Source organism: Orcinus orca, chromosome 17, assembly GCF_937001465.1.
Source record: "Orcinus orca chromosome 17, mOrcOrc1.1, whole genome shotgun sequence".
Taxonomy (NCBI): Eukaryota; Metazoa; Chordata; class Mammalia; order Artiodactyla; family Delphinidae; genus Orcinus; species Orcinus orca.
The window spans coordinates 29,904,492-29,923,487 of record NC_064575.1 but is presented as its reverse complement, the minus strand read 5'-3'; the positions used below and the strand labels follow the sequence as shown (position 1 = coordinate 29,923,487).

The window sequence follows — 18,996 nt, the reverse complement described above, 5'->3', positions numbered from 1 at the left end:
GGGGTTATATATAGATATGCTGTCTCTGTAAATAACATACATACACCCATACTTACTTGAGTGTCTCAATTTGTCTGCAAAATATGTCTACTCTTGCCCAAAACTCATCAAATAAAATGGTATAACAGTTGAAATAAAAGACATTTATGTATTTACCAAGTAGGTCCTTATCTTCAATAATTGCCATCTCAACATCTATTCCAGTAACTATTGTGTATGTGAAAGGAACTTGAAGAACACTAATCTCACCAAAAGACTCCTTCTCCTTAAGTTGACCCATATACACAAGTTTCGTATTTTTTTCTGTAAGAGATATAGTAACTGATGTTTAATGAAACCACTTTTATATAATGGATAAATAATTTTGGTATATGGTATTTAAAATAAATTAGCAGTTTCATGCAAATCAGAGAACATTTATTTATATATGTATTTAAATTATATTAGAAAAATAATAGATTGGTGAGAACTTCAGCATATCTAAGACAGTTGAAGACACTGTAGTTTAGTGATCTAGAAATTAAATGTGTTAATACACCAAGATGTTTATGAAATCTTGAACTCATTCCATTTTTTAAGGTCCTAGGATACTGTTTTGTAAGCATAATTTAGTATGCTTTGTGAACCATTTGTTACCTCAATTCCAGCTGCAAGGCACAGTTGTTGAACCAGCAGAGAATAATGAAAATAAGCAGAGAGTGCGAGGAATGGAACTGATGAGATGATTAACTGCAAAAGATGAGATTCTACCCTAACTTTTTCGTATAAATAAAAAAAAGAAAAATGGAAAGTGAGTTTGACTCAGGTAACTAGCAGTTTAAGTCCAAATAAGGAATTTTGTGGAAAAGATCTGACAGTAGTTTCAATATGCATAGTTCTGGAGAAAAAAATTGAAACTCCAAATTATCTTTTCAGGGAGAGCCCAACAGTATTAAAACAAGGATGAGCTGCTGAGCAGTAAGATAAAAAAAAAAAAAAAATAGAATGTAGCCCTCAGGGTAGGACAGTGACAGAACTCAGAAGAGGTAAAAGCCTTTACTAAGTACCCTGGGGTCAAAAGCCAATAACTAACTAGTTGATATGCCACTTATATAAATGGAAAATCTTCACACTGCATATGACTAGTACAGCAAAATTCAATGAAGTTTGCATATTAAATTGAATTACGTTGAAGACTGCCTAACCAGCCAAAATGGATTAGTTCTAACTTTTCTGTCACTATGTATTAGTGTTTTGCCTATTCTAGAACTTCATAAAACTGGAAACATACAGAATGCACTGTTCTGAGTTTGACCTTTTTGCCCAACCTAATGCTTTGAGATTCATCCGTATTCTTGTATGTATCATAAATTCTTTTTATTGAGGCATGACATTCCAATGAATGAATATACCATAATTTTTCTATCCATTCAACTGTCAATGGATATTTGGATTACCTACAGTTTCTGACTTATGAAGATTCATGTAAGTCTTTTTGTAAGCATATATTTTATTTCTCTTGAGTAAATATCTAGAGTGGAATTTCAGGGTCATATATTAAGTGCATTTTAACTAATCTGATATGCTTATAGAAGTACTTTGTTGTAGTTTTAATTTCCATTTCTCTGATAAATAATGATGTCAAGCATCTTTTAATGTGCTTCTAGGTTGTTCCTAAGTCTTACAATTCAATATATATTACAACTTATTTTACATTCCTGCATCTTACAACTCAGTAAAAAGAAGAAAATAAATGCAACAAAAATTAGTCAAAAATTGAACAGCTACTTCACAAAAGAAGACAATTAATAAATGATCAATAAACACAAGAAAACATGTTCAATATCTCCTATTCATTAAGATAGGCTAATTGATTAAAAAGAATACATAAGTTTAAAACTTACCACTTTTCTTGATTGTGGTTTTGAAAGTCCTACAATACTTCTGCAAATCTTACAATATCCAGAATTAATATAAGCCACAAAAGAGATTATATTTCCACTATCACTGAAAACAAAAGAGACAATTCATTATTTCACACATTTTTATAAGAAATTATTTTAGATATTTTGACAATAAAAGTTGACATTTAATTCAACTATTGAGTAAATTTCTTAATGAATGACAGTTTATAGGCAGTCCTCTGTATATGATAAAAATTTACATCTGAAAAAAAAAATTTACATCTGATATTTATATCAGCAACTAATACAGAAGTAAATATTGACAAGAATTTGGCAGTAAACTGTATGGTGGAGGAGAGGAAGATGAGTGTGGGGCAAGCCCCAAGCCGTAACATTTGCTGATTTTCATGGTGTAGATATTTTTACCATGGCTAGTTTGAAACTGCCAGTGGTTTAACAACTGGCTCAAAAAAATCTCTGAATATTTAACATTTGGATCTTCAGAGCTCAAAGTGTATAATAAATAAATAAATAAAAGGTTATTTGTCACCAGTCATTTATTTTGCTTAAATAAAAATTTATGGTAACTCTTCTACTGTCTTATATTTTGTTTCTTACAGCCAAACATTTATATTATAAAGTTATCTTCAAATATCAAAGTATAATATAGCTGTAGAATTATGTGTAAATTGTATAGACATGGGAATTTTTTCATAGATCCTACTCTTAAAAGTAAAGAGTAGTGTTTTGCCAAGATGTTATCTGATTGTAGAGACTGTTTTACTTCTTTCAGTCAATCAGCAGGACATAAAGGAAGGTATAGAGTCTCCTGGCAATTGTTACAGGTAAGAGAAGCATGCACTTAGTACAGAAACCCATTATTTTTAAATGTTAGAGCTGCACTACTGTAAATCTTTTCTTGAAAGTCAAGCCTTCCATAGATCATAGAGAAGCATACATAATATCAAATTGAATAATGATCATGGGAATTTGTATTAAAGGCGTGTTAACAATGGAAAAGCTGAATCACTGCAGCAAAATGTATGAGGCAGTCTCACTCCTTATAGGGGACATTTACTGCCTCAGTAATTGTCTATGGTCTCTGTACTAATCATAGAAAATGTTTATCTTAATGAAGACAACACAGCAAAACCATTTTCATCTAGGTAAGCAGGCTGAATTTAATGACATTAAAAAAATGTCTCATCACACTTAAGAAATTTTAAATATTACTTTTTGACTAGAAAAACAATCATACCAATGCCTGTAAAAACTTAACACCTTTCTCTTTTGTTTCTTAATTTTATTTATTTAACCTCTAAACCTGTTTCCCATTACAAAGAACTTATGCCAGTGATGTCAAGATAAATGTTGTCATCTCCATACCCTTTCCTCTTGGGTTACATAGAAAGCTACGAACAACATAGAAAGATCCAAAGGATTATAACACAATTTTAAATGAAAATATTTAGTCATGGACTATATAAATGACATTTTATTCATTATTATTTAAAGGTAATATTCAGGAAATAAAGTTGATTTATATTTAAAAACAGAGTTTCAGTTTAGGAAGGTTAAAAATTTGGGAGATGGATGATGGTGAGAGTTGCACAACAACATGAATGTACTTAGTGTCACTGAACTGTACAATTAAATATGGTTAAAATGGTATGTTTTATATTATGTGACTTTTACCAAAATAAAAAAAAATTAAATAAGGTCTTAAAGAGCCTCATCAAAACTCAAACTCATATTCTAAAACCTGAAAGCATTAGACCTTTATGAAAAGAAAAAACTTGACTTTATCTTAAAAGTAAATTAGAAAGAGAAGAAAACCAGAAGGATTCATAGAAAGTGAATACCATGTATTGTTCTTTTCCTTCCTGTTGTTTTTCATGTGCCAGGAAATAGTCACAAGTCTAATAAAGCTATTTTATTCCAATTTTCAGATCAGTTAGAAGAAGTCATGATAAGAAGGATAATTCCCAACTGGCTATTAGCATCAATACTGGGACAGTTAAGGTCTCAGTTTAAATGGAAACTAGTGATTAGAAAGATTGTTAAAGGACATCTTCTTAATTAAGATAAACTCAAGTCCATTAGCCTAACAGACCAAAACACAGTTTTGGAGAAGTGTGTCTGAGTATCAGCAAGACTGATGCAGCTTCAAGCAGAACATGCATTAGCTTAATGGATACCATTTCTCCCTGTAAAACTAGAGTACTAGAAAAAGAACAATATAAAAAAAATAGTGCTAATGAATGCTACTTTTGAACTTTAATATTAATTTGGGGAAACATTTTTGAACATGTTTTCCTTATGAATATATTTTTTGCTTTCCTAAAGTGTTAATAAAGATCTTGGTTAAAAAGGACCTTGCATTTACTGAGTATTTCTATAAGGGTCCATACTAATGAAACTTTAACCAATATTAAACACTACTTATTTTAAAATGTATATTTATATGAAGATATATAGTATTTATGGATAAATGGAAGCAAATCCTGATTAGAAATGCATATCAGAAAAATTGAACACTGATTAATTATATAATTTCCATTTATACTACACCTTCTGAATTCATGGCACATTAAGATAGGTCATTCTTCTAAAGTATGAGTACTATATGTAAAATACTGTCATGCATATTAAATACCTGCCACTTTGCATAAGAAATTAAAAATAAGTGAGCATTTCTCTAATCACACAAACATGAGATTTGGAAAAAAGTTGTACTAATTATTGATAGAGGAAATCCAGAGAAATATGGGTGAAAGAAATTTAAATTTTGAACACACCTCAGAAACTATTCCAAGAAAAGAATTTACTAATATAATACATTTATAGAATTTCACAGAAAATAACAGAGTATGACTTGTTACTTATTGAAAATTAGGGCAGATGAAGAAGGTCCAGACTTGGTGTTAAATTCCCTCCACCCCTCTCTCCTTCCCCTTCTTCCCCCATTATCCCCTTTCCTCCATCCCACACTCCAAGATAGGACAAATACTGGGGCTTAGAGCCTTTTACAAGTCAGGGCAGAAGGGATTATGGAGATTTGATGCCCAGCCTGATAGCCAAGAAAGCCATACCCTCAACTCTTTCACTAGATTCAAATTTTCATTCAAATCTCACCCTCTCATGACTCTGCTAGTTTATCCTACAGTTTAACCTGCTATTACCAGCTCCCTTACCCGACTCTGCTTTTTTTCCTCATGGTTTTATCTTCTAACATACTATCAAATTTACTGATTTATTTCTTGTGCTTACTGTATATTACATCCTCTAGCCACTAAGATGCAAGCTCCATCAAGACAAGGATTTTTATTTTTATCTTTCACTCATGTATTTGCAAAGTAGCCATTCAATAAATATTTGATGAACAAATGCAAGGTCTCAATATTAAATTGCAACTTCCTCAAAAGGTTAACTGAGCATGAGAGGAAGCTCAGAATATGGTAGTTTAGGTTTTTATGGAACCAAGTTGCACAATTAAAAATTATGGATGAAATAGTTTTAAATATATGAGGTGGTAAAAGGAAAAATAAAAAAAAAAAAACCTCAAAAGCCAGAAATAAAAAGAAAGTGCAGTCACAGAGGTAAGAAAGCCCTAGAGACAGTGGCAAAGTCTGTCTGAGAGATCAGATGTGAACATCCTCCTTCATAAATCCTTCAAGAACAATATTCTTGGGGGGTGAACTTGAAAAAGCCCACCTTACAAAGAGAGTTCCTGAAGATATTTTCCTCTCTTACTTGTGGTGCTAAAAGGAATGGAAAAAGAGAAGAGAAAGTGTCTCTGAAAATTCCTAACCATAGCTCATGATATTGGGGCTAGAATCTACATCACGTGCGAGGCATCAAAGATCTATTTTTTAATTTTGTTGATTTGCAACTCTAAATGCCTGGAAAAAAATTCTTTCTGGATATATTAATGTTTATCCATGCTTCAAAGAAGTCTAACAGATATGAAGATACTATTTTAGGGAAAATGAGCCCTTAATAAAATATGCATTATCAAATATATTAGCAAACCAGCACCATTAATTATAGTCACCATACTGTTATAAACGTAACTATACATATACTCACATTGCTATAGTTTTGCTTTTTTTTGGCGGTATGCGGGCCTCTCACTGTTGTGGCCTCTCACGTTGCGGAGCACAGGCTCCGGACGCGCAGGCTCAGTGGCCATGGCTCACGGGCCCAGCCGCTCCGCGGCATGTGGGATCTTCCTGGACCGGGGCACGAACCCGTGTCCCCTGCATCAGCAGGTGGACTCTCAACCACTGCGCCACCAGGGAAGCCCTACTATAGATATTTTTATGTATTTATGTACACATGATATATACACATTTATAGCAACATCAGAATTAGGAAATATAAAATAAAATTATATTTATAGAAAAGCAAGAGACAGAATTATTCAATTTGATTACCAAAATTAACCAGTGCTTACAGAAAAAACTATAATCAATCCAAACAAAAATATTAAATTAATTAAATATTAAACTAAAAAACTAATGCTATATCCTAAAATTTTATTATTAAAATTTAGCATTACATCGGGTTTTTTTTGGCATTATAATTAAGGTCACATTTCAAACGGCCATGAATTTAAATATTAGTTTATTTGAATCAAAATTTAAAAATTAAAACAGTCACCTCTTCAGGCAATGTACCAATAGTCCTTAACTACTCTTTATCTTCAGTAGTCAACAGATTTAATTAATCTCTCATGTTCTTGACACACTTTTCTGCTCTTCTCGTAAGAACTTCCTTTTCTTAGTGCTGAGGATACCCTCAGACTATCCTCTATGTACTGTACAGAAAGAGTCAGTTTTTTTCCTCCCTAAAAAATGTCTCTTCCATTTTCCCAAAAAATGGACAAACTCGTATTTTTCTGGTATTAAACATCAATTCTCCTCCGTTAAAAAATTGGATTAAATCTTAGACTTATTTAATTAAACTGGTGTTAGTGTCCAACTTTGAATTCTCTTTACTTTTCCATTCTCTCTCAGTAGATGATACCGATAGATAGATGGATAGATAGGTAGGTAGGTAGGTAGATAGATGACAGATAGATTTTCTATAGACATATTTATGAACACAGATATTCAAAACTAAAGGTATGAATATATGGATATGGGTATATAGGTGTAGGGGTTGTGTATATACAATATTTCATAGAATTCCATATTTCTCTATTTCTTCTTTACATATACTCTGTCTTTTCATGGTATTTTGCACGATATTCAAAGATCTGCTATACAGATTAAGGTTAATATTACTACTCTTGTTACATAGGCTTTAGTGAGCCTGCTGTTTTCAGAATCACACATTCAGTTTTCTCTTTTTATTTGAATTTGGAGCACTAAGTTGTAATACTGAATTTAATTTCCATCATGCTTGATGATTACTTTAGTAAATATAAGAAATGTATTTAACTGTGTCTACCATAAAGTAAATTCTGTATACAAGTTTGCTGCTTTCATACTAAATTTTGACCCTCAGGCTTTCCAGATATTCCAACCATATCTGGGCTTATAATAAAAAATCACTAAAGGAATGAAAGAACCATGAGCAAGAGTCAGCATAAAGTCAAAACTATAAATACAGATCTCCAAATACCTCAAACACTAGAATTACCAGAATGTAGAATGCTTATATATGAAATGTTAAATAATACAAAGGTAATTTCTGGAAGGACTTGTGTAAAATAGAAATTTTTCTTATAAGTTTGGGAAAATTCATTAGATCAACTGTCGGAGTGTGTTTTTGGTTTTTTTTTTAATAATTATTACAACAATTCCTTTTGGTACTTTCTAGTTTTCTAATTCATACATCTCTTTCATTTGACATTTTATATTTTCTAGAAATGTATTCTTTCCATCTAGTTTTTCAATACGTTAGAATAGACTTGTTTACAACACATACTTCTGAAATCTTTATTGTGTCTTTATTATATTTCATGTGCTTATAAGGCTTTTTCCAAAATGATTTTTTCTAAACAGCATTTTATTTCACAAATAGCTTGTTTCTGTGTAAATATTGCTTCTTAGTTCATTGATCTCTGTCTTTATTTCATTATTTTTTTTAAAATCCTTTTTTCTTGTTTTCTAATAAATGTATTTAACACTACACATTTCTTCTCTCTACTGGCCTAACTATACCTCATATGTTCTGAAATATAGTGATTTTACTATGATTTGGTTGAGAGTTATTTCTTAATTTCCTTTTGTAACCAGTGGGGTACAGCAACATGTATTTATTTCATTTCCAACATTTGGGACTGTACTTTTTCTATTCTTTTAAATCAATTTTAAGTTTTCTTGTTTTGTTTTGTTTTACACTTGACTCTGTGTGACCATTATATACAATATATTTTTGTAATTATTCCTTATTTTTTACATGCTGGGGAAAAAGTTCTGTTGATGTGGAGTTCTTCATATATATAAAAGTTTGACTTTTTAAAATTGTAATGTTCAGTTTACAGTTGTTAATCTATTTGGTCTCTCAGTTCCTGAGAAAGTTGTGTAACCAAACTACAATGATTATGATTCTTTCTCTTTTTTTTCTCACAATAGTTTTACATTGCATTCTAACCTGCTCTATATTAAGATTCTTTCATCAGCTTAACTCACATAATTTAAATAAATGCATCATGTCATTAATATTTTTCTGTGGCAAGATCTTCTATTTTAATTTTTCCTCTTTTACACTTGTCAGTATTTCCTAGTCAGCTTTCCATTTTAGTATGTATAAATAAATGTCAATATTTTTGAAAGACTCCATAGTATGGAGGTATCATAATTTAGGTCATCATTTTTCTAAAGTTGAGGTTTTAAACGGTTCCAAGTCTTGCTATTTAAAAATATGCTACAATAAATTTCCTTCCTGAACATCTGCAGATAAGTGCACAGTTTTCTATAAATTAAATTCCTTATAAAACATGTAATAATAAATTCTGATAAATTTTGCTAAATCAGAAAATGAAATCTAAATATTGTTTTAATTGGCATGCCTTTGATATTTACTGAGGATTAAAGTTCATTTATTTATGTATTTACCACTTGCATACTTTTATGAATTTTCATTCATACATACTGCCCATTTTCAATTTTTGTCTTTTTTATCTGTAGTAATTCTTTATATATTATGGTTCTTTAATCTTCATCATTATATACATTGCAAATATTTACTTCTGGTTTCCTAAGAATGATTTTACTTGTTTACAATTTACCACATAATTTTTATGATTTTGTTTGTGGTCAAATCTGTTAAGAATTTCTTCATAATATCCATATATTATTGAGAAGATTATTACTAATAAAATGATTATATATTGTTTCAAAAGATTTATAGGATTTTGCATTTTAATATTTCCTATAATTTACAATTTGAATAATGTATGAGCTAAGAATTTTCATCTCAAATGGATAGAAGTCCCAAAAACAATTGTTGAAAATTCTATCTTATCCTCATTGATTTGAAATGTCCTTGATTTCATATATAAATTGATATAAAGTTATGAAGGTTTTTCTGAACTTTATTGCAATCCACTTTTTAAATTATTTTACTATTAGAATATGTTTTGATAACTGTGAGATAAATTTTCCAACTGAAATTTTACCAGATTTTCTTGGAACATATTAAATGTTTGCTCTTCCAGACAAAATTATGTTGCTGAATATTTATGTTTGTCCCCTTCAGATTCCCTTTCTAACTTTCTCTACTCTGTTAGTTTTTTGTTAAATTTGGCCAATGAGAGGCAAAGGAAGGAGATAATAAATGAGAGAATTTGAGGTAGTTATTTCCCCTATCTGCCATTTTGATGGACTACTGTGTAGCAGAGGCTGAATACCTGTACCAAAGACCCCAGTTGCCACAGGAAAAACCTGTAGATACAATGTGTAGTCAGATCCTGATAATTCCTCCCTCCCCTTTCCCCTTCAGAGAGACTTTGTAATGATTTCCTACTATTGGAAGTCCCTGGATGCTTCACCATCTTTCGTTAGTTTCCCAAAATCTTACCCTCACTTTTGTAAGTAGTGCATTCCTTAGACTCTCTTTCATCATTCTCATCTAATATGCTGTCTATTTACTGCCAGAAGCCCAACTGATACCTACAATTTTCTTCTCAAGTTCCATAAAGTATTCTGACAACATTTTCATTTCCATTCTATTCAATTCATATGTTAATTTAGGTAGAAATATATGTTTATCATATACCAGTCTAGCTTCTATTTTCCCAGTCTTTTTAATACCATCCCCCCAAATTATATAGTTTGTCTCATAAAGGGTTTGCATTTTTCTCTTAGTTCATTTCTGGACATTTAAAATTCTGTTGATATTTTAAGTGATGTGTCCCATTATTTTGCATAGTTTTTGTTTCTTATATAAATTATGAATTGTTGACTTAAGAAATGGAAATTGATTCTTCTTGGTGTAGTAAAAGAGAAAGTTTTGAAGAAAGGATTGACATTTAACCCAAAGTCAATTACATTTATGGTGCCAGAGTCAGAATAAATCAAGCTTCATAATTGCCATACTTAAGATTTTTATTCCACAAAAGTAGTAGTGAACAAATTTGGGTCAGGTGCCAGATCCACAGAGGATTTCTTTCTATGCAGTAGGGGTTGATCACCAAAGAAGAATTTAGATGGCATTACTAATGATTGACTATATATATGCTAAGTAAACAGAAACATTTAAAAGAAAACATTTCAAATAACATAAGAAATGTAAGACTATAATCTTCCAAAAATATTTCTGATTCACTGATATCATTCTTTCTCTTACCTAGCACCATGATGCTAGGAAAAAGATGCATATATATATGTGTGTGTGTGTGTGTGTGTGTGTGTGTGTGTGTGTGTGTGTGTGTGTTTAGCTTGACTTTATCTCACAGGGTTCTTTAGAGGACCAAAGAGATAATCTTTATAAATAGCAATAAATTAATAAAAGAAAATTATTTTCATATTTGTGTAGAAAAAGCTTCTTCGTTTTCACCTGACAATCATATATTTTAGCCATAAATTATAGTTAACCATGGTAATTTTCCATTTAACAAGGCTACACTGATTAGTGACTTCATTCTGACACCACCTAAACATTTACATTGATTTCAGTTCAATTACTTAAGCAATATTATTTTAGAGATGAATAATCACATACTAAATGGACTGGCCAATGAAGTACATGAATAGTATGATGCATTTATCATTTGCACATAGTACAGATTATAATTAAATTTATTCATTATTTGAAATACTGATTTACCTCATTAATTTCACAATAACTAATTTTGATTCAAGATAATATTCCACTTGGTATATCTTAATGTAATTTGGACAGTGTAGGTAAATGGTTTGAGTAAAGAAATTTATTTTATTACATACATTCAGAACACTGGTTATTTATGCTCAAATTAGTTCAATCATTCTATAAGATATTTATGCAAAAGTACATTTCAGTACACCTACTGATGATCCAGCTTCATTTTTGTACACACTATTCTGACAAGAAAAATGTGTGAAGTTATTTTTTAATATTTTTCAAAACAACTTTAAAAAGATGTGATAAATCCTATTTTCATTTTTTAATGGAATATTAATGTTTGATAATTAGATTTTGTGAACTCTTTATATTAATCCTCTTTTATAATATCATTTGTTGATTTTTCTGAAACTATTGTTTTCCTCTTAATCTCATTACTTTCACATGTTAGACAACTCAATATAAATTGCATACCCATAGTTTCTTCTTATTGTTATCTCTATCTTTAACTTAATAATTAATCCATCTTAGATAATTTTTGTCACATGATGTCAGGTTAAATAGCTGACTAAAGTTTTCTCCCATGTGTACAGATTATTTTCTAACACTTTTTTTTTCAGAATTTCTTTTTTTATTTTGTCAGATATATTCAACATACTCAAAACCTAACTTTTATCCTATGCCATATTTGAATTTTAGAATTGGTAGGGTCTGATTTATATATTCTACATAATAAGTTATCAAATCTGTTTTTCTAATAACACTTTTTATTTAAAAAATTACTAGCCTTTCCCCACTGATGTATGATACTTCTTCCATTATATACTATACACTATTCTCCTACACACTGGGCTCTTTTATAAGCTAACAGGCTAAATGGAATGAAATGAAAAAGTTTTAGATCTTTTATAAGAAATAAATTTACAGCATGTGTCAAAAATGATGTAATTTTTTAGACACATTGATGAAACGTATCTAAGAATTTTTCTTAAGGAAATAATCAGGTATTTAAATATATAAGTATTCAAAACCCTGTGTGTAAGATATTTTATGCAACTTAAATGACAATCAATAGGGAAATGTTTAAATAAAGTATGATAATCCATTGGATATATTATGCTTCCACTAAAATTCATAACTTTTAAAAACTGTTACTTACATTGAATATGGTAATTTTATAACGGCCAGTGGAAATGAGTTCCATTAACTTTGTTCAACTAGTATTCAACTTTGGTTAAAAATATACAAAAGCCATTTGCTTCTGAATTAAAAACTTGGAAAAATATAGGAAAAGGTTGATGTCTGTAACAGTCAATGTTTTAAGAGTATAATTATAAGTAACTTATGCTTTGTAGTCTTCTGTATACAATAAATGTACACATTGTTTATATATTATTTTCATAATTACATTAAATAAAACATTTTCTAAAATAATTTTAGAACAACTGATTCATAATGTGGTCTCTGGTAGAGGTATGCCATAATTACAGAATAAAAATAAATTGCTTTTGAGCAATATGGTATAATAGGAAGCCTGAGACCCCCTTTCTCCCACAGAGACACTGATTCTACAGCAATCCATGGACCAATTCCACTTGCGAGAAATCCAGAAACTAAATAAGAGGCTCTTGTACTCCATGTGAGCACAAAACCAGCCGCATCAAAGCTGGTAAAAAACTTCATGGCACCCTCGAGCCATAGTCTCTCCCACCAGTACAGCTCCATACAATCAGGAGAAAACTCCCAGCTCCTGATTTCTCCTTAGGAAGGTAAAGAGAAGTCTGGACTGTATGTACAAAGTTCTGACCTTTCAGGGGAACTGCCTGAGGGATTGGATTCTGCCTTGTCTCTCTGAGATCACTGACAGAACTCAGCATACTCTAGAAGCCTGGTGGCCTCTGAGAACAAATAAGAGCTGGGTAGCATGCTGCTTCTTCAGAACACACATGGTACAGCAGACAAAGTTCAGAACAGCTTGATGGCCTCTCCCTCAGGAGAAAGAGAAGAGTGGTGCATGCACACAAAGTTCTGGCTTTTCAGTGGGTTGCCTGATTTATATCTTGTCTGAATCTAAGCACTAACAGGAATAGGGTGCCAGGTTGAGGTCCACTGAGAACAAAAATTTTTCAGTGTGTACCTGAATCTACAGTACCATATATAGACACTATGTGGCACTCCTGATTAGAACTTGGCAAACCTCTTCAACAAGATTATACACACAAGCCTAGACAGAACACATCCCCAGAAAAGGCTTGAAAAATCTCTAGAATATCCAGCTGGGCTGACTGAAGAAGTTCCTCCCTGTGCAGAACCATGCCACAGAAACTGGGAGAAATAGTTGATTTTTCAAATTCCAAAGTTCCAGCAGAAGATAACAAGACATACAAAAAGCAGGGAGATATGGGATATTCAAAGGAACAAATTAAATCCCAAGAAAATGACCCTAAAGAAATGGAGAAATATGAATTAGCAGACAAAGAATTTAAAATAGCCATCATAAAGGTTTTTTTTTAATAAATTAAAAGAGAGCACAGACAAATAACTAACAGAAATCAGGAAAATGATGTATGAACAAAATGAGAATATCAACAGAGATAGAAACTATGAAGAAGAACTAAATAGAAATTCTAGAATTGAAGAATAAAATAACTGAATTGAAAAATTCACTACAGAGCCTTAACAGCTCTTGACTAGACAGAAGAAAGAAAGAATCAACAAACTTGAAGACAGGACTTTTGAAATTACTGAGGCTTAGGAGCAAGAATAAAAAGAAGAAGAAGAAAAAAGTGAAGAGAGCTTAACGGACTTGTGGGACATCATCAAATAAAATAACATATACACTATAGGAATCCCAGAGGAGAAGAGAAAGTGGCAGAGAACCTATTTGAAGAAATGATGGCTAAAAACTTTTCAAATTTGAGAAAAAGTGGACAAATTCAAGAAGCTCAATTCACTCCAACCAGGATAAATCTAAGAAGACCTACACAAAGACACATTATAATAAAACTGTTAAAAGTCATAGGCAAAGAGATAGTTTTGAAAGCAGCAATAAAAAGCTACTCATCACATACAAGGAAGTTCTAGAGATCTGTTGTACAACATTATACTTATAATTAACAATAAAGTACTTAAAAATTGTTGTGTAGGTCTCATGGTTTGTGTTTCTTACACAATAAAAATATAGTGTTGTTAAGATGTAGCCTCTGAGTTACTAACAGTTTTATTACTTCTCCATCAAAATGTACCCTGAGTAATATGCACACACACACACACACACACACACACACACAATCTCCTACGAACAAAAATGTCTCAATTGAGATCTTGTTAATCAATCATTGACCTAAGGTAGAGGGCATGTAATTTTAACTTTTGACAAAATATTTTTCTCTGTTGAAACTCCAAAATTATGATTACATAAGATGTGTTTACAGAGACAACTGAAAATAGTATCAGAAATATTTTAGTCAAATTTCTAGAGTTATTGAAAATATGTTTTTTTCTGAGTTTGAAGACTCATCCTTCTATCTAAAAATGCAACTGTAGAAACAAAACTAACCAGTTAAATTATTTAATTTAATTAAATTATTAGCTTGGACCTCTTTTCTTGAAACAAACACTTAAGTTTTTTAAAAAGTCTGAAATACAGTTGACTTGACAAGGCAAAAAATGAAAAGTAAAGCAAGTATAAGAGAGTTAAATGTTACTGGATTCTAATTCAAAATATTTCATTTATGTCTTTAGGAGTTAAAAGAACATCTACACAGTGTCACATATGTAAAAAGCAATCAAAATTTTTGTTCACTTCATGTGAAACTTGAACTTGATTTAGAAGGTGTCATTATTCTAAGAAACTTTCAAGCTAGTAGACATATGTTTTAAATTTTATTCAGATCATTTTTAATTTTATTCAGATCATTTTGAGTAGTGGAACTACCACTCAAAAAGAAAAAAGACATAAAAACCTGAAAGGACATCAAAATAAATTATGCAGATTCATACACATTACCCTTATTACCTATTTCAGTGTAATACAAACATTTATAAGCTACATAGAGTCTGTTTTTCATGATTGGCTGATTCAGTCTCTATTATTTTCAAACTCTACAATTTGTACTGTTAATTTCTTTCTCACAGAGCAATGTTATTTTACATCAGGTAGAATATGCATAAGTTTTGCCTCAGTAGTGGGGAAAAATTAGACCCAAACTAAATCTAAGAAAGACTAAAAGCAAGATATAAAAATATTGAACTGCTGTCAAGTACTAAACTTGGGCCCTGAGCAAAGTTCAAGAAAATTTGGAGAAATAGAAACAAATATTCATCACTGAAAAAGTAAAATTTAGAATACTTGAAATTCAATGCAGAATTACAAAACATGCATGCAGAAAAAAAATGAGTATATAACTAATAATGAAGAGAAAAATAAATTAATTCAAAGCATATCAGAAGTGATATGTGATAGAATATGAAGACAAAGACATTAAAACCCTTATTATATATGCATCCCATAAACTAGTGGAAATAATGAGCATTTTAAGTAGAAACATGGACAATATATAAATGATGCAAATCAAATTTCTAGAGATGAGAACTAAAATGTCTGATATGAAAAATATAATAGATATAATTTATAGGTTAGACACTGCAGACAAAAAGTTTAGTAACCTTAAAGACATGACAAAAGAAATTATCCAAAATGGAACAGAGAAGAAAAAAAAGAGAATCAAGCACACACATACATACACACACAAACACACACACAGAACAGAGCATATTGAGACATGTGATAGGTTTAATTCATCTAATATACATGTTATTTGCATACTCAAAAAAGAATGAGTGAGCACTTGTCTAAAATAATACACATTTTATTAAAACTAATATTCCACCTCATAATAGCAAAATTAAAAAAATTTTAAAGTGTACATGGAACATGTACTACATAGACCATATTCTGGGCCATAAAAAAAAAAAGTCTCAATAAACTTAGAGATTCAAATCATACAAAATATGTTCTTTGACAAAAACAGAATTAAATTTAAAATCATTAGCTGGCAAAATCTACAATATTTTGAAACTTAATAACATATTTCCAAATAAACAATGGGTGAAGGAGAAATAAAAAAGGGAAGTTAAAAAGAATTTTGAATAGGATGAAAACAAAAAGAGTAACATTCGAAAATTTGCATATACATCTAAAGCAGTACTTAGAGAGAATAGTATTAAATGGCTATATTAAAAAAGAAGAAAGATCTCAAAACATAAACTTCAGCTTCTGGCTTAAGATACTGAAAGAATGAATTAACCACAAAATACACAGAACAAAGGAACTAATAAATATAGGAGTAGAAATCAATGAAAGAGAAAACAGAAAAACAATAGGGAAAATCAATGAAAACCAAAGCTGGTTCTTTGAGAAGATTAATAACGTTGAGATATGTCTAGCCAGACAGAGCACAAAAGAATTATCATAACAACCCTCAGATAAGTACTATTATTACCTCCTTTTTACAAACAAGAAAAATAACACACAGAGAAGTTACATGATTTGCTCAATGCCTCACAATTAGAAAGTAGTACAGCCAGAATTCAGACCCAAATTATCTCCCTCCTCCAGCCATGATTTTAAATATATATTTTATTTTATAATGTATATTTATATAATTACAAATTATATCAATTAATATTTGTATAGCTATATTGTATATGGATATGATATAGTAAATAATTATATACAAATAAAATAAATCTCTTTCCACTTTCTGGCACTTTTTCACTTTTCAGTATATCTTGGATATCTTTATGCCTTTGCACATATGGTATGCTTCATTCTTTATATTGGTGACAGACTCCCACCATAATTTATTAATGTTCCATAATTTATTAACCAGTCCCTTATTGATGGATATTTGCTTCCCAGAGCAAAAAAAGTACAATAAAAATTATTGCACATATATCTTTGAATAGACAAGAACACATTTACTGGTAGTATAAATTTTTAGAAATAAAATTTGCTGCCTAAAGATTGTTATTTTTTATAGATTTTGCCATATTTGTCTTGAAGCATGTTGTACCAACTGATATGCCTATCTAAGGTGCATAAGATTCTTGCTTACCAATGCTAGAAAATCTTCTCTATTAGTGAAATTTTGAATGTTTACAAATGTGACAAGTGGAAAATGTTAATTAAATAAAAATGAATATTTGAAATGATTAGCAAAGGTAAGTTATGCAGGATTTTTCATTCCCTTATTGAGAACTGTCTTTTCATTCTCTTTTCTTCATTTTCCCTCTCTTTCTCTCTCTCTCCCTTTGACCACTTGAGATTTTACAATTGATTGGTAAGAGTCATTTTATATTAAAAATAACTTATGTATAAGATGTACAACAACTTTATCAGCTCTCTGTATATTAATACTTTATGGATCATATTCATGCAGAATACTGAATTTTTATTACTCTGAAATTAATATTTCAGTATAAATTTTGAAATTTCAGTTTCTAAAAGGTATTTTACCTTTTTCTTTAGTCATGTTTAAAAGAGCTTCCCCCACCAAAGATTAGGAAATACATTTGCCAATGTTTTCTTATAGCAGTGTTATGATATCCTAGATTACACAGAGGCTTTTAATCCACCTGAATGTATTTGCCTCTGTTTACCACTTGTCCAACAATCAGGCATTTAATAAACTATCTTTTCTCTACTCTTTTGCAATAACTCTTCTATATTATACTAAATTGCCATATTTTTTCTACTTCTTTGTCTTTTTATTAATCTGCTAACCTAATAAAATATTTGATTTATATTACATTCAGTATTTTAAATGTATCTAAGTTTTTACACGTTTAATATTTTGTAGACATTAGTATCAACATAATCAGCTTTCAAAAAAGTCCTACTGCTATTTTTTATTAAGTTCACATTGGGCTAATAAATTTACTGTGATTTGCAGTGATGTGTTTTCCTATTCAAGTACAGGTTACGACTCAACTATACTTATTTTATGTAACACAGTTGAGATTTATTTTTTTTAAAAAATACCTTCATATTTCTTGTCTATTTCTATACATTTGATATTTTGGCTATTATATATGTATCCTCTTCATTTAAAATTTATAAATAATATGAAATAAATTTTAAATATTAACCTTGCAACTAATTACCTCACTTAATTCCATGTTTTCTAATGATTTTCTCATTGACTCTCCACAAATATTCAACTATATAATAATATGAATAAGTAATAGTGATTTCACCTTCTTTTTCAAGTTCATGCTGTTATTCATTTTACTTAAAAATGTTAGTAAACTCATCAATTTAATGAGAATGTTTCTGGTATTTACTATTAAAAATATATCTAACTTCTTTTTTGAGACAGATAATTTTATCATGTTATGGAAATATTCATATATTCTTATCTTGTTAAGAATGTGTGTCAGAATTTCCTCAAATGCTTTTTAACTGCCATGAAGATATTATGGTTTTTCTACTTTGATCTATATTTTAGTGAAATACACTAATATCATTTTAAAAAATATTGAGCTAGTTCTCACTGAATTCCTAGAATGAACCAATTTTTTTTGATGTATTATTCTTTAAAGTACTGCTAGATTATGTTTTCCAATTTAACTTTTAAGGTTTTTATATTGATATTCACATTTGAGATCCCTACATAGTCATTTTTTTAAATTATCTTTGTCAGTTTTATCTTCCATGTTATACTGAATTTGAAAGAGAGCATTGGTATCATCTGCTCCTTGAAAATTTAATCAAATTAGCCAACTTTAGGCATATTAAAATATTCATAATATTATTACAGTGTGCTTCTGGTAC

The 18,996-nt window shown here is 30.2% G+C and overlaps 1 protein-coding gene across 1 annotated transcript in view; it reads right to left on the bottom strand.

Annotated features, from left to right (window-relative positions):
- Positions 1–18,996, bottom strand: part of CNBD1 (cyclic nucleotide binding domain containing 1) — a 395,245-nt gene that overhangs the window by 74 nt on the left and 376,175 nt on the right. Inside the window, 2 exon segments of the mRNA XM_049700473.1 lie at positions 157–303; positions 1,880–1,986. Coding sequence (XP_049556430.1) covers positions 157–303; positions 1,880–1,986 — 254 coding nt within the window.